Raw genomic sequence first — 22,010 nt, forward strand, 5'->3', positions numbered from 1 at the left:
AGCAGAGCTGAGGTTAGCCCCTACCTGGGGTCATGTCTTTGGGCTTGAGGCTGATGGACTGGTGCTTCCCATCAGAACCAGCCAGCCAGGCTGAGGCTGTCAGAGAAGACTCCCACCACACTGCTGTGTCTGGGTACACATCATCCTGAAAGAACTCTTTCTGTGGACGGACGGAGAGAAGGAAGGAGGGAGACGAGACACGACAGGATTAGTTCAGAACTCAAACAGCTCAAACTCCACAGACTAAGTACAAACAGGGGTTCACATAGCAGACCATTTTTACTGGTAGTTCTTTGAGGCCCTGGTCTGAAAAGTCATCAAATAACTGCAGGTTTTTCCTATTTCCCCCCATATATACACTAGATGGCAGCGTTCAGCCATAACTCACTCTGACGCGGGGGACTCTGAAGGCCACTGGCTCTATGGAGGTCTTACTGAGCCTCAGACCCCTGGCCACCTCGACCTCTTGCACCACACACTCAGTCTTCGGCAGGAAGGCCAAGCCCTAAATACAGGAAACAGGAAGTTCATGCAGAGAGATTCTACAGGTCTATAGGTGCCTGCGTAATTGATTGACAGATCATCAATTAGTCAGTCAGTCAGTCAAACAGACATTTTATACAAGTCACAAATTCAGGGAAATGTTTTTATCTATTGACTACAAAACATGTAATAAGAAGGAGCAGGATATAGGAAATGAGAAAAGAAAGAGGGAAAAGCAGGGATGTAAATGCTGTTAACATAAAGTCTATACCTTGTGGGGCTCTGAGGAGTTGAAGCTGGCACATTCCAGGAAATAGGGAGCTTCTGGCACTATCTCAAAGATGTACACTCGCGTGTCACCCTGGTAAATGTAAACAACAACAATGGCTGTATAGGTTTACTCGTGTCAAAGTCTGGGTATGGGGAGTCAGTATGGATCTATCAATCCACCACCACCAACATTAGCCCGGTCCCAGATAGTTTTTTGTTGTCTACTAGACATAGGAGTTGGCAAGACAGCACAAACAGATCGGGAACCAGGCTAGGCAGGCATTATTATCATGAAGCACAAGAGTCTGTAACAGACTTTCAACACAACATCAAGTCAATATGGGCTCTATTTTCTTCTATCCAAAAGACAGGCTCTGTTTATTTGTTTGTTTGTTGTCGTTTACCTTTCCGGTGAGGATGACGACGCTGGTGTCGGGGTCGTAGAAGGGAATGAGGGTGGAGGGTGAGACGTCGGTGGGGGCGCTGGCGATGGCCCCGGAGGACAGGGACTCAACGGAGTGCAGGTACAGGGTTCTCTCACTGCGACTGCAGAAGGGGGAAACACATCGGGGGTCAAAGGTGAGGTGAACTGTGGTGACATCCTCAATGAGGTCTCGGGTCAGAGGGGTTGTTTTCCTCTTGTTCACCAGGACCATAAAGCCATTGGTGCAGTTTTTTGTGTGAACCAAGATTATGGGTGAACTACATGTCAGACTGAATGGTCATACACACACGATGAACTGAATGGTCACACACACACGATGAACTGAATGGTCACACACACACGATGAACTGAATGGTCACACACACACGATGAACTGAATGGTCACACACACACAATGAACTGAATGGTCACACACACACAATGAACTGAATGGTCACACACACACGATGAACTGAATGGTCACACACACACAATGAACTGAATGGTCACACACACACGATGAACTGAATGGTCACACACACACGATGAACTGAATGGTCACACACACACAATGAACTGAATGGTCACACACACACGATGAACAGAATGGTCACACACACACGATGAACTGAATGAATTAAATGAAGGTAAATGGATTGTTAAGCACAAATTGAAGCTCAACTACCAAACAGAAGTACAGAGAAATATTCACCTGTCGAATCCTGACACCATCAGGTATTTTCCGTCACACACCCACACCACACGAGCCCCTCTGTGGCCCTCAGGACCTGCACCCTCCTGCAGAGAGAGAGACAAGGAGAGATATATGGAAATACTCCAAAAAGGTTAACAACTCCTCAGGTCTCCTGTACACACACCTGTACTGGGTCAGCAGACTTGCGAGGGTCGTAGATGCGCAGTTTCCCATCCTTACACACCGTGGCCAGGAGTTTACCATCCGGACTCCACGCCATCCCAAATATCTATATGCACACCAGGCAGGAGAGGGAACAGAGAAAGGAACGAGTGAAAAGTTGAAATGAAGCGAAGGAGACAAGCGCGTTCCTTGTACATACTGTAGGTAGAATCAATCAATCAATATCCATCCATCAATCAATATTATTATCCCAGATACATTTTACCACGTCCCTATTCTCTAACAAAACCAGTGGTTCCACCCCCTGCCAATACCAATATTCCTTATGTCCCGCCCCTTTCCCTCCTCCTCCGTCACCTGATCCTGGTGTCCCCGGAGCGCTTTGACCTCGTCCCCAGACTCCAGGTTCCACAGGCGCACCGTCTGGTCGTAGGAGGAGGATGCCAGCAGGCCCGACGCCAGGGGGTGGAACTTGACTGAGTAGATCTTCTCAGTGTGGCCTGTGATTGGTCAAAACCCCTGTCACTCACTCACATTCTATCAAGATATGATTTATTTATATTGATAGATTCAGTAGTCACACAGTATAAGGCTATATATATAAGGATAATAAGATGTAGCAAATTGCATACCGGTATCCTGTTCATTTCATTTCTGTCACTCATTGAATGAAGGATAGAGTACTGATACATATGTGGCTTCACTCACACATCTACATATCAGATATTTCACATTGGACCCCAAAAGCCCCAGCTCGGAGTCTAACTTCATTCAATTGAAATCTACTTTACTTGAACTTAATTGGTCTCCAGGCCCCTGTGGAGTGTGTCTTACCCTGCAGGATGGTCTCTGGCTCAGTCAGGGTCTCTGTCAGACCCCCCTCAGGCACCTGCCACACACGGATCTTAGCATCGTCGCCTGCCACCACCAGCCTGTGACTGTTGAAGGGGTCCCAGGAGAAGTCAGCCACGTTGACAGAGTTCTGGATGGTGGGCAGGCCCGTGTCCGCTAGCTTCCCAGCCTGAGACAACTGAGGAGGGGGGCAGTGAGATACATCCCTCTTTCTTTAATGTGTGAACCAATAAAGCCACATCTTTGGTCTAATATGGTGGCAGAAATCCTAAATGACTATTTCCACTATTCATTCCTATTATCTGATGACATTCTACTGTAATGTAATTCTGTAGCGGCTGCATATTATTTCAAGTGTTGTCTACTCCCCTCCAACTAATAAGACACAGCCATAAAACACCCTCACTTTAGCAGAACTCTGCTTTCTTGGCCAGGGCTCACTTAAAAAAGATACAGATAAAAATAACTAAAAGAATACTACAATATTTTGGATTAAGACACATTATCTTCCATTTTCTAAGTGGGGAAGTACCTCAAAGATGGCGATCTGACCCCCGGCGGTGGCGAGGGGCACGGCCACGCGATGGCGGTTGGCACAGAAGCCATCACACTCCCCGGGCGTGGTGAGGTTGAGCCCCTTCAGGTTGGTGAAGTGGGTGTCTCTGTGAAGCACCGCACCCTGCAGGTGACGAAACTTACTGCTGGGACCTGGGGGAGGAGGAGAGGGAGGGAGAGGGAGAGAGAGGGAGGAGGAGGAGAGGGAGGGAGGGAGAGGGAGAGAGAGGGAGGAGGAGAGGGAGTGAGGGAGGGAGAGGGAGGAGGAGGAGAGGGAGAGAGAGGGAGGAGAGGGAGGGAGAGAGGGAGAGAGAGAGGGAGGAGGAGGAGAGGGAGGGAGAGGGAGAGAGAGGGAGGAGGAGAGGGAGGGAGGGAGAGAGAGGGAGGAGGAGGAGAGGGAGAGAGAGGGAGGGAGGGAGAGAGGGGGAGGAGGAGAGGGAGGGGGAGAGAGGGAGAGAGAGGGAGGAGGAGGAGGAGAGGGAGGGAGGGAGAGGGAGAGAGAGGGAGGAGGAGGAGAGGGAGAGAGAGGGAGAGAGAGGGAGGAGGAGGAGAGCAGGGTGATTTTAGACCTTAGCTACATTATTTGTAACCTGGGTCTTGTTCATTAGGCACCAACCTGAAGAAATTATTTACAATGATGTACCTGGTCCAATAAGAAATGCTTGTTTTAGTTTTCTGTTGCGAAACATTTTGTTACGCAGTACCCAATGAACACAACCCAGGTATATTATTAGTAACCTAGTCCCATACTATATGTGCTGTGGGAAGCTCTTGTATGGTTAACAAACAAGTTGGTTACAGCACATTTAGAATGGTAACAGGCTACATCAGACAGGGGATACTGGCAGTGTGCCTGGTCCCAGATCTGTTTGTGCTGTCTTGATATGCTAGCAGTGTGTAGGATTGGATCGTCAGACAGGTTCAGATTAGTCCAAACCACCAACTCTCTCTCTCTCACACAGTTCAGTTGTAAATACAGCTCAAACCAACAGTCAGCAGGACATTATAATAAGATAATGACAAGGTAGGGAAATGAGATGAGAGATGAGAGAGAGAGCCTTACCTAGCATTGAGACTGACACTGTCAAATCTTACATAACATACTTCCTAATACCATAACCGGATATGTAACACGGAGCATTGTGGGTAATGTAGTACCACTACAGTTTCCCAAAACAGCTTTACTCAACATGTTGCTGATGGGTAAGGATGTGTGTGTGGTGTGTGTATATGTGTATGTGTGGTGTGTGTGTGTATTCACGTATATGTGTGTTTGTGTGTGTGTGGGACAGAGCACTGCTACTGTTTCCCAAACAGCCTTACCCAACATGCTGCTGATGGCTTTGGCACTCTGGCTGGGGCTGGGGAGGAAGCCTGAGGAGAGGCCAGAGGTGGAGGAGGGGGAGCGGGACGGGGCAGCACTGCTGCTGGGGGAGCTCAGGGGACTGCTGGAGGTGGAGCAGCCTCGCACTGGAGCCTCCTGGAGAGGAAGAACAACAGTAATACATATACAATATACAATCATATAATTAAACAATAAGGCCCGAGGGGGTGTGGTATATGGCCAATATACTACTGCTAAGGGCTTTTCTGATGCACAACACAACGCGGAGTGCCTGGATACAGCCCTTAGCCGTGGTATATTGGCAATATATCACAAATCCCAGAGGTGCCTTATTGCTATAATAAATTGGTTACCAACGTAATAAATGTTTTGTCATACCAGTGGTATATGGTCTGATTTACCACGGCTTTCAGCCAATCAGCAACAGGGCCGAATCACCCAGTGTATATATCCAATATAGTGTATACGGTCTGATTAATATAAAATACTTTCTAGAGAGAAGGAATAATACTAATAATATGGTCACTAAACCAGATGTCTTTATCCAAAGATACTCACAGGTTTACAGAATACTTTAATCTACAGACTTTAGATACTCACAGGTTTACAGAATACTTTAATCTACAGACTTTAGATACTCACAGGTTTACAGAATACTTTAATCTACAGACATTAGATACTCACAGGTTTACAGAATACTTTAATCTACAGACTTTAGATACTCACAGGTTTACAGAATACTTTAATCTACAGACATTAGATACTCACAGTGTTTACAGACTACTTTAATCTACAGACATTAGACACTCACAGTGTTTACAGACTACTTTAATCTACAGACTTTAGATACTCACAGGTTTACAGAATACTTTAATCTACAGACATTAGATACTCACAGGTTTACAGACTACATTAATCTACAGATTTTAGATTCTCACAGTGTTTACAGAATACTTTAATCTACAGACATTAGATACTCACAGGTTTACAGACTAATTTACAGACATTAGATACTCACAGGTTTACAGAATACTTTAATCTACAGACATTAGATACTCACAGGTTTACAGACTACTTTAATCTACAGATTTTAGATACTCACAGGTTTACAGACTACTTTAATCTACAGACATTAGATACTCACAGGTTTACAGACTACATTAATCTACAGACTTTAGATTCTCACAGTGTTTACAGAATACTTTAATCTACAGACATTAGATACTCACAGGTTTACAGAATACTTTAATCTACAGACATTAGATACTCACAGGTTTACAGACTACTTTAATCTACAGACTTTAGATACTCACAGGTTTACAGACTACTTTAATCTACAGACTTTAGATACTCACGGGTTTACAGACTACTTTAATCTACAGACTTTAGATACTCACAGGTTTACAGACTACTTTAATCTACAGACATTAGATAATCACCGTTTTACAGACTAATTTACAGACATTAGATACTCACAGGTTTACAGAATACTTTAATCTACAGACATTAGATACTCACAGGTTTACAGACTACTTTAATCTACAGATTTTAGATACTCACAGGTTTACAGACTACTTTAATCTACAGACATTAGATACTCACAGGTTTACAGACTACTTTAATCTACAGACTTTAGATACTCACAGGTTTACAGACTACTTTAATCTACAGACTTTAGATACTCACAGTGTTTACAGAATACTTTAATCTACAGACATTAGATCCTCACAGGTTTACAGAATACTTTAATCTACAGACTTTAGATCCTCACAGGTTTACAGACTACTTTAATCTACAGACTTTAGATACTCACAGTGTTTACAGACTACTTTAATCTACAGATTTGAGATACTCACAGTGTTTACAGAATACTTTAATTTACAGACTTTAGATCCTCACAGGTTTACAGACTACTTTCATCTACAGATTTGAGATACTCACAGTGTTTACAGAATACTTTAATTTACAGACTTTAGATACTCACAGGTTTACAGACTACTTTAATCTACAGACTTTAGATACTCACAGTGTTTACAGAATACTTTAATCTACAGACATTAGATCCTCACAGGTTTACAGAATACTTTAATCTACAGACTTTAGATCCTCACAGGTTTACAGACTACTTTAATCTACAGACTTTAGATACTCACAGTGTTTACAGACTACTTTAATCTACAGATTTGAGATACTCACAGTGTTTACAGAATACTTTAATTTACAGACTTTAGATCCTCACAGGTTTACAGACTACTTTCATCTACAGATTTTAGATACTCACAGGTTAATCCAAGATATTCAATCAATACTCTATGTGTGGCCCGATGCAATAATATGAAAACAATTTGAGAGAAAATAAAGCAAAATCCAAATTCCATTTGTATTAAAAATACAGTAAAAAGGTAGTTGCTAGCAGAGAGAATGAGGGAACAGAGGGAATGAGGGAACGGAGGAAATGAGGGAACGGAGGGAATGAGGGAACAGAGGGAATAAGGGAACGGAGGGAATGAGGGAACAGAGGGAATGAGGGAGTGGAGGGAATGAGGGAACGGAGGGAATGAGGGAACGGAGGGAATGAGGGAACGGAGGGAATGAGAGGGAATGAGGGAACGGAGGGAATGAGGGAACAAAGGGAATGAGGGAACGGAGGGAATGAGGGAACAGAGGGAATGAGGGAACAGAGGGAATGAGGGAACGGAGGGAATGAGGGAACGGAGGGAATGAGGGAACGGAGGGAATGAGGGAACGGAGGGAATGAGGGAACGGAGGGAATGAGGGAACAGAGGGAATGAGGGAACGGAGGGAAAGAGGGAGTGGAGGGAATGAGGGAACGGAGGGAATGAGGGAACGGAGGGAATGAGGGAGTGGAGAGAACGGAGGGAACAGAGGGAATGAGGGAACGGAGGGAATGAGGGAACGGAGGGAATGAGGGAACGGAGGGAATGAGGGAGTGGAGAGAACGGAGGGAACAGAGGGAATGAGGGAATGGAGGGAGCCAAAAGAGAAATGAAAACGACCCATAGAGGAGGAGGAGAACGGATGATGCTGACCTCTTTGCTCCTCCCACTGGGCAGCTCTTTCTTAGCAGGCGTCTGATTGGCTGGCTTAGCGTTGTTAGGCTTCTGACGATTGGATGGGTTGACACTGACCTTCTCAACCTGAGAAGACGCCCATGATTGGATGTTTAAGAGAACAGCAGGCTATTGCTTGGTCCTGAAGTACAAACCGCGCCAAAAACCAAGCACTTCTATTGGTACTGTATGCACATTGTATCCAAGTTAGAATACAGATTAGAGTTATATTGTGTAGAGTGATGGTGGTACATTAGAGTTATATTGTGTAGAGTGATGGTGGTACATCCAAGTTAGAATACAGATTTGAGTTATATTGTGTAGAGTGATGGTGGTACATTAGAGTTATATTGTGTAGAGTGATGGTGGTACATTAGAGTTATATTGTGTAGAGTGATGGTGGTACATCCAAGTTAGAATACAGATTAGAGTTATATTGTGTAGAGTGATGGTGGTACATTAGAGTTATATTGTGTAGAGTGATGGTGGTACATTAGAGTTATATTGTGTAGAGTGATGGTGGTACATCCAAGTTAGAATACAGATTAGAGTTATATTGTGTAGAGTGATGGTGGTACATTAGAGTTATATTGTGTAGAGTGATGGTGGTACATTAGAGTTATATTGTGTAGAGTGATGGTGGTACATCCAAGTTAGAATACAGATTAGAGTTATATTGTGTAGAGTGATGGTGGTACATTAGAGTTATATTGTGTAGAGTGATGGTGGTACATCCAAGTTAGAATACAGATTAGAGTTATATTGTGTAGAGTGATGGTGGTACATTAGAGTTATATTGTGTAGAATGATGGTGGTACATTAGAGTTATATTGTGTCGAGTGATGGTGGTACATTTGAGTTATATTGTGTAGAGTGATGGTGGTACATCCAAGTTAGAATACAGATTAGAGTTATATTGTGTAGAGTGATGGTGGTACATTAGAGTTATATTGTGTAGAATGATGGTGGTACATTAGAGTTATATTGTGTCGAGTGATGGTGGTACATTAGAGTTATATTGTGTAGAGTGATGGTGGTACATCCAAGTTAGAATACAGATTAGAGTTATATTGTGTAGAGTGATGGTGGTACATTAGAGTTATATTGTGTAGAGTGATGGTGGTACATTAGAGTTATATTGTGTAGAGTGATGGTGGTACATTAGAGTTATATTGTGTAGAGTGATGGTGGTACATTAGAGTTATATTGTGTAGAGTGATGGTGGTACATTAGAGTTATATTGTGTAGAGTGATGGTGGTACCTGTTTCTCGCCACCTTTCCACCACTCTGCAGCTGACATGGCTGCTGTCCGGCCCAAGGTGTCTGGGTACAGGTCTGCATGGAACTCCTGTCCTGACTGAATTAGATACACACAAAGCAGACATACTCTAAAATGGAAGACATAAAGGCTTGTTGAATGGTTGCTCATTCCATAACTTTATTTTCCTCAGTGACTACAAAGACAGTCCCCCCCCATCAGTTTAGAAACAAGTACAGGGAAATAACTGTTGCCATGGCATCAAAATGACAGATGGATCTGCTGTTACAGTAGCCTGAGAGATACTGGACCTTGCGGGGCACGTGGTAGTTGATTGGCACGATGAAGCTGTCCGTCAGCTGCAGGACCCGCATGACCTCACAGGACAGGACATCCAATGCCAACTTGGGTACCATGGCAACGCCTCGCGTTGGGGCTTCCGTCAGACAGTGGCTCACTGGAGAGAAAGAGATGAGGAGAGAATAAGAGGGAGAAAGAAGTAGAGATTAGAGGACAGACCTGGGTGTGTGAGAGAGGGAGTGGGAGAGGTAGGAGGACAGACCTGGGTGTGTGAGAGAGGGAGTGGGAGAGGTAGGGGCACAGACCTGGGTTTGTGAGAGAGGGAGTGGGAGAGGTAGGAGGACAGACCTGGGTGTGTGAGAGAGGGAGTGGGAGAGGTAGGGGGACAGACCTGGGTGTGTGAGAGAGGGAGTGGGAGAGGTAGGGGGACAGACCTGGGTTTGTGAGAGAGGGAGTGGGAGAGGTAGGGGGACAGACCTGGGTGTGTGAGAGAGGGAGTGGGAGAGGTAGGAGGACAGACCTGGGTGTGTGAGAGAGGGAGTGGGAGAGGTAGGGGCACAGACCTGGGTTTGTGAGAGAGGGAGTGGGAGATGTAGGGGGACAGACCTGGGTGTGTGAGAGAGGGAGTGGGAGAGGTAGGAGGACAGACCTGGGTGTGTGAGAGAGGGAGTGGGAGAGGTAGGGGCACAGACCTGGGTTTGTGAGAGAGGGAGTGGGAGAGGTAGGGGCACAGACCTGGGTGTGTGAGAGAGGGAGTGGGAGAGGTAGGGGCACAGACCTGGGTTTGTGAGAGAGGGAGTGGGAGAGGTAGGAGGACAGACCTGGGTGTGTGAGAGAGGGAGTGGGAGAGGTAGGAGGACAGACCTGGGTGTGTGAGAGAGGGAGTGGGAGAGGTAGGGGCACAGACCTGGGTTTGTGAGAGAGGGAGTGGGAGAGGTAGGAGGACAGACCTGGGTGTGTGAGAGAGGGAGTGGGAGAGGTAGGAGGACAGACCTGGGTGTGTGAGAGAGGGAGTGGGAGAGGTAGGGGCACAGACCTGGGTTTGTGAGAGAGGGAGTGGGAGAGGTAGGGGGACAGACCTGGGTTTGTGAGAGAGGGAGTGGGAGAGGTAGGGGGACAGACCTGAGTGTGTGAGAGAGGGAGTGGGAGAGGTAGGGGGACAGACCTGGGTTTGTGAGAGAGGGAGTGGGAGAGGTAGGAGGACAGACCTGGGTGTGTGAGAGAGGGAGTGGGAGAGGTAGGGGGACAGACCTGGGTGTGTGAGAGAGGGAGTGGGAGAGGTAGGGGGACAGACCTGGGTGTGTGAGAGAGGGAGTGGGAGAGGTAGGAGGACAGACCTGGGTGTGTGAGAGGTAGCAGGACAGACCTGGGTGTGTGAGAGGTAGCAGGACAGACCTGGGTGTGTGAGAGAGGGAGTGGGAGAGGTAGGGGGACAGACCTGGGTGTGTGAGAGAGGGAGTGGGAGAGGTAGGAGGACGGACCTGGGTGTGTGAGAGAGGGAGTGGGAGAGGTAGGAGGACAGACCTGGGTGTGTGAGAGAGGGAGTGGGAGAGGTATGAGGACAGACCTGGGTGTGTGAGAGAGGGAGTGGGAGAGGTAGGAGGACAGACCTGGGTGTGTGAGAGAGGGAGTGGGAGAGGTAGGAGGACAGACCTGGGTGTGTGAGAGGTAGCAGGACAGACCTGGGTGTGTGAGAGAGGGAGTGGGAGAGGTAGGAGGACAGACCTGGGTGTGTGAGAGAGGGAGTGGGAGAGGTAGGAGGACAGACCTGGGTGTGTGAGAGAGGGAGTGGGCTAGGAGGACAGACCTGGGTGTGTGAGAGGTAGCAGGACAGACCTGGGTGTGTGAGAGAGGGAGTGGGAGAGGTAGGAGGACAGACCTGGGTGTGTGAGAGAGGGAATGGGAGAGGTAGGAGGACAGACCTGGGTGTGTGAGAGAGGGAGTGGGAGAGGTAGCAGGACATACCTGGGTGTGTGAGAGAGGGAGTGGGAGAGGTAGCAGGACATACCTGGGTGTGTGAGAGAGGGAGTGGGAGAGGTATGAGGACAGACCTGGGTGTGTGAGAGAGGGAGTGGGAGAGGTAGCAGGACAGACCTGGGTGTGTGAGAGAGGGAATGGGAGAGGTAGGAGGACAGACCTGGGTGTGTGAGAGAGGGAGTGGGAGAGGTAGCAGGACAGACCTGGGTGTGTGAGAGAGGGAGTGGGAGAGGTAGCAGGACAGACCTGGGTGTGTGAGAGAGGGAGTGGGAGAGGTAGGAGGACAGTATTGGAAAATGAACAACCACTGAAGATCTGTCCTTACCTTGGGAAAGGAATGGCTCAGTGGCAGACACCTCAAAGCAGTCAATGACACTATCTCCCTATGGAAGAGAGAACAAAGCAGACATGTATTTACTGAGGAAGATAATAGTAAAAGATGAAATGAGGCCAGCTGCCTTCATACTATCTGTTAAGGGAGACAACAAACTACATCTTACCATCCCAGATACTGTGAGGAGGCCTGAGTCAGGGTCAAACAAAGGCATCAGGGTCCTGAGAATGGAGAAGAGGGGGGGAAGATGGAGAGGGAGTAGAGGGAGAAGAGAGAGAGCAGGGAGAAGAGAGAGAGGAGGGGAAGAGAGAGAGAGAGAGAGAGAGAGAGAGAGAGGGAGAAGAGAGATATTAGAGGGAGGAGAGAGAGGAAAGAGAGAGAGGAGAGAGAGAGTAGGGGGAAGAGGGAGTAGAGGAGAGAGAGTAGAGGGGAGAGAGAGAGTGAGAGAGATAGGAGGGGGGAGAGAGAGAGAGAGGAGGGGGAAGAGAGAGAGAGAGAGAGAGAGACAGAGAGCAGGGAGAAGAGAGAGGAGGGAGAGAGAGAGAGAGAGAGAGAGGGAGAAGAGAGATATTAGAGGGAGGAGAGAGAGAGGAAAGAGAGAGAGGAGAGAGAGAGTAGGGGGAAGAGGGAGTAGAGGAGAGAGAGTAGAGGGGAGAGAGAGAGTGAGAGAGATAGGAGGGGGGAGAGAGAGAGAGAGAGAGAGAGAGAGAGAGAGGAGGGGGAAGAGAGAGAGAGAGAGAGAGAGAGAGAGAGAGAGAGAGGAGGGGGAGGAGAGAGAGAGGAGGGTGAGGAGATAGAGAAGAGGGAAAAAGATACAAAGAGAGAGAAGATTTTCAACAAGTTGCAAAACAAGTTGAATCAATCACAAAAATCAACAGGCCAGTTTACTGTAGTTTCAATCACCAACCACTAGATGGGAAACACACCACTCACAGGAGAAATGCTACATGTCGTAGTTCAGTACTATGAACCTTAACTTGCACTACAGATATCCTCCCTCAGCAATATGTTACTATATATATATATTTGGCTAATTAGCTAGTCATTATAAAGAATATCAACATACTAATCAAAGCAAGCACAATAACATTTCTGGCATTAAACTACAAATTGAGCACAAAAATTCCACACACACACACACACACACACACACACACACACACACACACACACAGAGAGAGTAGTGTCCAGGGGACTTCCTGTAATAGAGTCAGAAGGGAAGTGGTGTGTGAGGTCACAGCTTCACATCACAGTCCCTCCATGAGAATGACAGAGCAAGGCATCATGGTCAGAGAGAGAGGAGGACAGACAGACCGTGATAGAGGGAGGGATGGTTGTTGATAGTGAGGAAGATGTAGAGGGTCTGATAAAAACGCAGACCTTTCAGAATATCTGTTCTATGTTATATATCTATATTTATCTGAATATGCCCCACTGAACACAACTGGCTGGTCAATTAGGCCCATTCTATAGCTGAATGTCACACACAAACACACGCACACACAAATCAACCACAGTGAGTGGTGATGTCATGATGTATAAATATGAATCTAACGACAGACTGGAGTAGACTGACTGTTCTCCCTGATACCGCTGACTATAGGGACACGGAACTGTCTGTCTGATACCGCTGACTATAGGGACACGGAACTGTCTGTGTCTGTCTGATACCGCTGACTATAGGGACACGGAACTGTCTGTGTCTGTCTGTGTGTGTGTGTCTGTGTGTGTGTGTGTAACCCAAAGCACACAGCAAATAGACATCCAGAGTTGAACTCTGAGAAGCTGAATGAGAACAAGGACATGTTGTACACACTGACTTCTGGAAAAGTGCTGTGATTGGTCCCTTGTTCAAACCAAGGTGATTTGGTTGTTTCTGATGTAAGTGGAACTGAATAGGGGCCCTGCTACCCCCTATTTCCATCTCCCTCTCTCACACACACACCTCTCTTTCTCTCACAGTCCTGCAGATTGGACTGAACCCCTCCATCCCTCTCTCTACCCACCCCAGCCCTGTGAAGTCAGTGAGGGGCGGCCACGCTTCGTTAGTGCCTCTCTGTGTTCCCATGTCCAAGTCAGTCCACAGGGAGCCCCTCCATTCCCACACCCCCTTGTTCCGTCCACCTCTCTCTCCCTCCCTCACCCTCCTCCATGTCTCCAATAGGTGCAATACCAGTTATGTCTGCAAATTGCCCTTTCTCTCATTCTCTTATCTCTGTATGTTTATCTTGTGTTTTCTCACACTATCCCATAGGAAAAACTTACACCAATCACACAGCTGAATAATGGAGTTCTGGCCTTATCACAGATCATCCATACTGTTTTCTACAGTGGTCACGCTCCACAGCACTGGGACTGGAGTGCATTTTCCCCCCCCCACACACACACACACACACACACACACACACACATACGCACGCGCGCACGCACACACACGTCCACCCGGACCAATGACTGTATATGTGAATGAACAAAGCCATCGATCACGTCATTCATATATAGGTAGGAATAAAGTGACTAGGCCACAGGATGGATAGATAAACAGTAGTAGCAGTGTATGTGATGAGTCCAAATAGTGTAAAAAGGGTCAATGCAGATATTCTGGGTAGCTATTTGGTTCATTATTTAACAGTCTTATGAACTTTGAGATGTGACACCTTGTGTGACACTATGTGTTACGTTCATGTTGAGCTCACAGTGCTTTGAGATGTGACACCTTACACCTGACTGGGTGTTACGTTCATGTTGAGCTCACAGTGCTTTGAGATGTGACACCTTACACCTGACTGGGTGTTACGTTCATGAGCTCACAGTGCTTTTAGATGTGACACCTTACACCTGACTGGGAGTTACGTTCATGTTGAGCTCACAGTGCTTTGAGATGTGACACCTTACACCTGACTGGGTGTTACGTTCATGTTGAGCTCACAGTGCTTTGAGATGTGACACCTTACACCTGACTGGGTGTTACGTTCATGTTGAGCTCACAGTGCTTTGAGATGTGACACCTTACACCTGACTGGGTGTTACGTTCATGTTGAACTCACAGTGCTTTGAGATGTGACACCTTACACCTGACTGGGTGTTACGTTCATGTTGAGCTCACAGTGCTTTGAGATGTGACACCTTACACCTGACTGGGTGTTACGTTCATGAGCTCACAGTGCTTTGAGATGTGACACCTTACACCTGACTGGGTGTTACGTTCATGTTGAGCTCACAGTGCTTTGAGATGTGACACCTTACACCTGACTGGGTGTTACGTTCATGAGCTCACAGTGCTTTGAGATGTGACACCTTACACCTGACTGGGTGTTACGTTCATGTTGAGCTCACAGTGCTTTGAGATGTGACACCTTACACCTGACTGGGTGTTACGTTCATGTTGAGCTCACAGTGCTTTGAGATGTGACACCTTACACCTGACTGGGTGTTACGTTCATGTTGAGCTCACAGTGCTTTGAGATGTGACACCTTACACCTGACTGGGTGTTACGTTCATGTTGAGCTCACAGTGCTTTGAGATGTGACACCTTACACCTGACTGGGTGTTACGTTCATGTTGAGCTCACAGTGCTTTGAGATGTGACACCTTACACCTGACTGGGTGTTACGTTCATGTTGAGCTCACAGTGCTTTGAGATGTGACACCTTACACCTGACTGGGTGTTACGTTCATGTTGAACTCACAGTGCTTTGAGATGTGACACCTTACACCTGACTGGGTGTTACGTTCATGTTGAGCTCACAGTGCTTTGAGACGTGGCATACAGTGCATTCAGAAAGTATTCAGACCCCTTGACATTTTCCACATTTTGTTATGTTACAGCCTTATTCTAAAATGGATGACATTTTTTTGTTCCCTCATCAGTATACACACAATACCCCATAATGACATCACAATACCCCATAATGACATCACAATACCCCATAACGACAAAGAAAAAACAGATTAAAGATTTTTTTAAATGTATTCTAAATAAAAACCAGAAATATCACATTTACATAAGTACTCGGACCCTTTACTCAGTACTTGTTGAAGCACCTTTGGCAGTGATTACAGCCTCAAGTCTTCTTCCTTCTTTCTGACATTCAGAGACTTGTCCTGAAGCCACTCTTGCTTTGTGTTGGCTGTGTGCTTAGGGTCTTTGTCCGATTGGAAGGTGAACCTTCGCCCCAGTCAGAGGTCCTGAGCGTTCTGGAGCAGGTTTTCATCAAGGATCTCTCTGTACTTTGCTCCGTTCATCTTTACCTCGAGCTTGACTGGTCTCCCAGTCCCTGCTGCTGAAAAACATCCCCACAGCATGATGCTGCCACCACTATGCTTCACTGTAGGGATGGTGCCAGGTTTCCATCAGACGTGACGCTTGGCATTTAGGCCAAAGAGTTCAATCTTGATTTCATCAGACCAGAGAATCTTGTTTCTCATGGTCTGAGAGTCCTCACAGTGCCTTTTGGCAAACTCCAAGCGGGCTGTCGTGCCTTTTATTGAGGAGTGTCTTCCGTCTGGCCACTCTACCATAAAGGCCTGATTGGTGGAGTGCTGCAGAGATTGTCCTTCTGGAATGTTCTCCCATCTCCACAGAGGAACTCTGGAGCTCTGTCAGAATGACCTTTCGGTTTCTTGGTCACCTCCCTGAACCAAGGTTTTTGCTCTTACATGCACTGTCAACCATGGGACCTTATATAGACAGGTGTATTCCTTTCCAAATCATGTCCAATCAACTGAATTTACCACAGGTGGACTCTGATCAAGTTGTAGAAACATCTCAAGGATGATCAATGGAAACAGGATGCACCGGAGCTAAATTTCGAGTCTCATAGTAAAGGGTCTGAATACTTATGTAAGGTATTTCTGGTTTTGCTAAAATGTTGTTTTTTTTAAAGAAGAAAAAAACAAGTTTTTGCTTCGTCATTATGGGGATTTGTGTGTAGATTGATGATGTAAAAAATATATTTAATACGTTTTCAAATAAGGCTGTAATGTAACAAAATGTGGAAAAAGCGAAGGGGTCTGAATACTTTCCTGAATTCACTGTGCTTCAACCTAACAGGATTACACTAGAACATTAGGGAGAAAACTATGATTCACAAATGGATCTGTGATTCCAACTCAACGGCCAAATAATCCCCCCACAGGACAGAATGAGAGGGCTCACCAAGACAAATAAAGGGAGAGAGAGAGATGGTTTAGCAGGTGCTGGGCAAAGAGCCATGGAGCACATTTTCACCTCAACATTAAGACCCATTCTGAGGCACAAGACATCTGCTTCCATCATGGGTCTAACGTTTATCTTTCTGCACTACAATCACACCCCCCACCCCAAAGACGAACCACACACACACACTCCACCCCTCCCACACAAGTTCAACAGATCCCCTGGTGTTAGAGAAGGAGATGAGAGAAAACAGAAGGAGAAAGGAGGAGAAACCCCTCTTCAGCTTAGCCATCACCTCATCGCTCCTCCAGAGAGCTACAACAACCTTACAGCCCTTCAAATGACCTTCCACACATGACAGGAACCTTCAGCACCGCTAGACAGGACTACATTATGTGTGGAGATAGAGAGAGAGTTTTTATGACTGTGTGTACTGCAAGTATGTGTGTGTTCATACTGTCAGTGAGTGTGTGTTTAACCTCAGCCCAGAAAGATGATGAAATGAGTCTGAATGAGGAGAGTACAGTAGATAGTCTGAATGAGGAGAGTACAGTAGATAGAGTCTGAATGAGGAGAGTACAGTATATAGAGTCTGAATGAGGAGAGTACAGTATATAGAGTCTGAATGAGGAGAGTACAGTAGATAGTCTGAATGAGGAGAGTACAGTAGATAGTCTGAATGAGCAGAGTAGAGTAGATAGAGTCTGAATGAGGAGAGTAGAGTAGATAGAGTCTGAATGAGGAGAGTAGAGTAGATAGAGTCTGAATGAGGAGAGTACAGTAGATAGAGTCTGAATGAGCAGAGTACAGTAGATAGAGTCTGAATGAGGAGAGTACAGTAGATAGAGTCTGAATGAGGAGAGTACAGTAGATAGAGTCTGAATGAGGAGAGTACAGTAGATATAGTCTGAATGAGGAGAGTACAGTAGATAGAGTCTGAATGAGGAGAGTACAGTAGATAGAGTCTGAATGAGGAGAGTACAGTAGATATAGTCTGAATGAGGAGAGTACAGTAGATAGAGTCTGAATGAGGAGAGTACAGTAGATAGAGTCTGAATGAGGAGAGTACAGTAGATAGTCTGAATGAGGAGAGTACAGTAGATATAGTCTGAATGAGGAGAGTACAGTAGATAGAGTCTGAATGAGGAGAGTACAGTAGATAGAGTCTGAATGAGCAGAGTACAGTATAGAGTCTGAATGAGCAGAGTACAGTAGATAGAGTCTGAATGAGGAGAGTACAGTAGATATAGTCTGAATGAGGAGAGTACAGTAGATAGAGTCTGAATGAGGAGAGTACAGTATATAGAGTCTGAATGAGGAGAGTACAGTAGATAGTCTGAATGAGGAGAGTACAGTAGATAGAGTCTGAATGAGGAGAGTACAGTAGATAGAGTCTGAATGAGGAGAGTACAGTAGATAGTCTGAATGAGGAGAGTAGAGTAGATAGAGTCTGAATGAGGAGAGTACAGTAGATAGAGTCTGAATGAGGAGAGTACAGTAGATAGTCTGAATGAGGAGAGTAGAGTAGATAGAGTCTGAATGAGGAGAGTACAGTAGATAGAGTCTGAATGAGGAGAGTACAGTAGATAGAGTCTGAATGAGGAGAGTACAGTAGATAGAGTCTGAATGAGCAGAGTACAGTAGATAGTCTGAATGAGGAGAGTACAGTAGATAGAGTCTGAATGAGGAGAGTACAGTAGATAGAGTCTGAATGAGGAGAGTACAGTAGATAGAGTCTGGAAGAGGAAAAATAGGGGACAGTCAGACAGAGGGACAGGTAGATAAAATACATGGGGTGGAGGTGGAGAGGGGGAGAGGGGGAGAGGTGGAGAGGTGGAGAGGGGGACAGGGGGAGAGGTGGAGAGGGGGAGAGGGGGAGAGGTGGATAAAATACATGGGGAGAGGTAGAGGTGGAGAGGGGGAGAGGTGGAGAGGGAGAGAGGTGGAGAGGGGGAGAGGTAGAAGTAGAAAGGGAGACAGGTGGAGATGGAGAGTTGGAGAAGGGGAGAGGTGGAAAGGGAGAAAGGGGTAGAGAAGTGGAGAGAGAGAGAGAGGTAGAGGTGGAGAGAGGGAGAGAGAGAGGGGAAAGGTGGAGAGAAAGAGAGAGAGAGGGGTAGAGGTGGAGAGGGAGAGAGGTGGAGAGGTAGAGAGAGAGAGAGCGAGAGAGAGAGAGAGAGAGGTGGAGAGGTAGAGAGGGAGAGAGTTAGAGAGGGGAGAGGTAGATAGAGAGATAGAGAGGTGGAGGTAGAGAGGTGGAGAGAGAGAGGGGAGAGAGGTAGAGGGGTACAGATAGTTAAAGGTAGAGAGCAACACAGGTGAGGGCCATCAGCAGCTGTGATCTGAGACAGATTTGGAGGGAAAAATAGTCTGAGAATGAACAGAAACTGGAGCGAACCCAACCGAGAGTACGCAATCATGAACACACACAGCAATACAGTAAAAAAACACACACACACACACACACACACACACACACACACTCTCTGACGTTTAGGCAAAAATACTCAGCTGTGGATATAAGCTGAGAGGTGAGGAACACTGTGTGTGTGTGTGTGCACGCTACAGCCTTGCCCTTGCATATCAAGCCTCACACAGTACAGCATTATGTCTAGTTAATTAACTTCAGAGATCCAGGATATAGGGCAGGCAGACAAACAGGCAGAGAGGCAGACAGGCAGTGAGGCAGACCGACAGATGGGCAGGCCGAAAGGCAGGCAGGCAGACAGATAGCGTTGACTGTAGTAGCCTGATAGATCAGTATCGCTGAAAGGCACCTGTCACTACAGTTTGAGTCCTGCCCTGCACCAGCCCCCAGACACAGGCCTCTTATCTGGAGCCACTGAGGCAAAGCCAGGCAGGCTGGATGTGTGTAGTGAGTAGTGTGTAGTGAGTAGTGTGTAGTGAGTACTCACTGGGCCTGTCCAATGGCCCATACAGTACAGCAGTAGGCCAGAGGACACTAGTAATTCAGTACACAGAGTACCAGTGAATATAGACAGATCATATACAAAGGTCATACAGGCCAGTCATAGAGTCATACAGAAAGTCAAGCCCTAAGATCTATCTATACTGAACACAAATATATGTTTACTAAATTATAGACCATATAAGGAAATCTGTCTTAAAAAAAAAAAATTAGGCCCTAATCTAAGGATTTCACATGACTGGGCATGTGAAATCCTATGGCACAGCCATAGGTGGGCCTGAGAGGCATAGACCCACCCACTGGGGAGCCAGACCCACCCACTGGGGAGTCAGACCCACCCACTGGGGAGTCAGACCCACCCACTGTGGATCCAGACCCACCCTCTGGGGAGCCAGACCCACCCACTGGGGAGCCAGACCCACCCACTGGGGAGCCAGACCCACCCACTGGGGAGCCAGACCCACCCACTGGGGAGCCAGACCCACCCACTGGGGAGCCAGGCCCAGTCAATCAGAATGAGTTTTTCCCTACAAAAGGGCTTTATTCCAGACAGAAATACTCCTCAGTTTCATCAGCTGTCCAGGTGGCTCTTCTCAGACGATCCAGCAGGTGAAGAAGCTGGATGTGGAGGTTCTGGGTTGGTGTGGTTACACGTGGTCTGCGGTTGTGAGGCCGGTTGTACACACTGCCAAATTCTCTAAAATGACGTTACACGGCTTATGGTAGAGAAATTAACATTCAATTCTCTGGCAACAACTCTGGTGGACATTCCATTCCAGCATGCCAATTGCTTCTCCTTCAAAACTTGAGACATCTGTGGCATTATGTTGTGTGACAAACTGCACATTTTAGAGTGACCTTTTATTGTCCCCAGTACAATGTGCACCTGTGTAATGATCATGCTGCTAAACCGTCTTCTTGATATGCCATACCTGTCAGGTGGATGGATTATCTTGGTAAAGGAGAAATGCTCACTAACAGGGATGTAAACAAAATTGTGCACAATATTCAGAGAAATAAGCTTTTTGTGAGTATGGAACATTTCTGGGATCTTTTATTTCAGCTCATAAAACATGGGACCAACACTTTACATGTTGCCTTTATATTTTCTGGACCAAAGGTCAGTCCTAGTGTTTTATGTTCATAGTGTGGGATGAAAACACATCCTCTCTGTTCATAACTCAGCCTTCTGGCATCTTGTGACGTGCCCTTATCTGACCATACAGCTTTTGCATGCATCTTCCTGTACCCCCTCTTTCTCTCTCTTCTCTCTGTGCCCTCACGTCTCTTCCTGTACCCCCTCTTTCTCTCTCTTCTCTCTGTGCCCTTATGCCTCTTCCTGTACCCCCTCTTTCTCTCTCTTCTCTCTGTGCCCTCATGTATCTTCCTGTACCCCTTCATTCTCTCTCTTCTCTCTGTGCCCTCATGTCTCTTCCTGTACCCCCTCTTTCTCTCTCTTCTCTCTGTGCCCTCATGTATCTTCCTGTACCCCCTCTTCTCTCTGTGCCCTCATGTCTCTTCCTGTACCCCCTCTTTCTCTCTCTTCTCTCTGTGCCCTCATGTATCTTCCTGTACCCCCTCTTCTCTCTGTGCCCTCACGTCTCTTCCTGTACCCCCTCTTTCTCTCTCTTCTCTCTGTGCCTTTATGTCTCTTCCTGTACCCCCTCTTTCTTTCTCTTCTCTCTGTGCCCTCATGTCTCTTCCTGTACCCCCTCTTTCTTTCTCTTCTCTCTGTGCCCTCATGTTTCTTCCTGTACCCCCTCTTTCTCTCTCTTCTCTCTGTGCCCTCATGTATCTTCCTGTACCCCCTCTTCTCTCTGTGCCCTCATGTATCTTCATGTACCCCCTCTTTCTTTCTCTTCTCTCTGTGCCCTCATGTATCTTCCTGTACCCCCTCTTTCTTTCTCTTCTCTCTGTGCCCTCATGTATCTTCCTGTACCCCCTCTTTCTCTCTCTTCTCTCTGTGCCCTTATGTCTCTTCCTGTACCCCCTCTTTCTCTCTCTTCTCTCTGTGCCCTCCTGTATCTTCCTGTACCCCCTCTTTCTCTCTCTTCTCTCTGTGCCCTCATGTCTCTTCCTGTACCCCCCTCTTTCTCTCTCTTCTCTCTGTGCCCTCATGTATCTTCCTGTACCCCCTCTTTCTCTCTCTTCTCTCTGTGCCCTCATGCATCTTCATGT

The 22,010-nt window shown here is 46.7% G+C and overlaps 1 protein-coding gene across 1 annotated transcript in view; it reads right to left on the minus strand.

The window, feature by feature from the left end:
* The window catches only part of LOC110485259 (coronin-7-like), a 288,889-nt gene that overhangs the window by 6,718 nt on the left and 260,161 nt on the right, over positions 1-22,010 (minus strand). The window contains exons 10-24 of the mRNA XM_036939103.1: positions 11,914-11,968; positions 11,739-11,796; positions 9,448-9,593; positions 9,140-9,235; positions 7,857-7,964; positions 4,785-4,941; positions 3,439-3,614; positions 2,889-3,084; positions 2,412-2,554; positions 2,056-2,160; positions 1,890-1,975; positions 1,158-1,299; positions 755-844; positions 389-505; positions 25-160 (exon numbers count right to left, since the gene is read on the minus strand). Coding sequence (XP_036794998.1) covers positions 25-160; positions 389-505; positions 755-844; positions 1,158-1,299; positions 1,890-1,975; positions 2,056-2,160; positions 2,412-2,554; positions 2,889-3,084; positions 3,439-3,614; positions 4,785-4,941; positions 7,857-7,964; positions 9,140-9,235; positions 9,448-9,593; positions 11,739-11,796; positions 11,914-11,968 — 1,811 coding nt within the window. The remainder of the gene's footprint in view (positions 1-24; positions 161-388; positions 506-754; positions 845-1,157; positions 1,300-1,889; positions 1,976-2,055; positions 2,161-2,411; positions 2,555-2,888; positions 3,085-3,438; positions 3,615-4,784; positions 4,942-7,856; positions 7,965-9,139; positions 9,236-9,447; positions 9,594-11,738; positions 11,797-11,913; positions 11,969-22,010) is intronic.

Source organism: Oncorhynchus mykiss, chromosome 12, assembly GCF_013265735.2.
Source record: "Oncorhynchus mykiss isolate Arlee chromosome 12, USDA_OmykA_1.1, whole genome shotgun sequence".
NCBI classification, from domain to species: domain Eukaryota; kingdom Metazoa; phylum Chordata; class Actinopteri; order Salmoniformes; family Salmonidae; genus Oncorhynchus; species Oncorhynchus mykiss.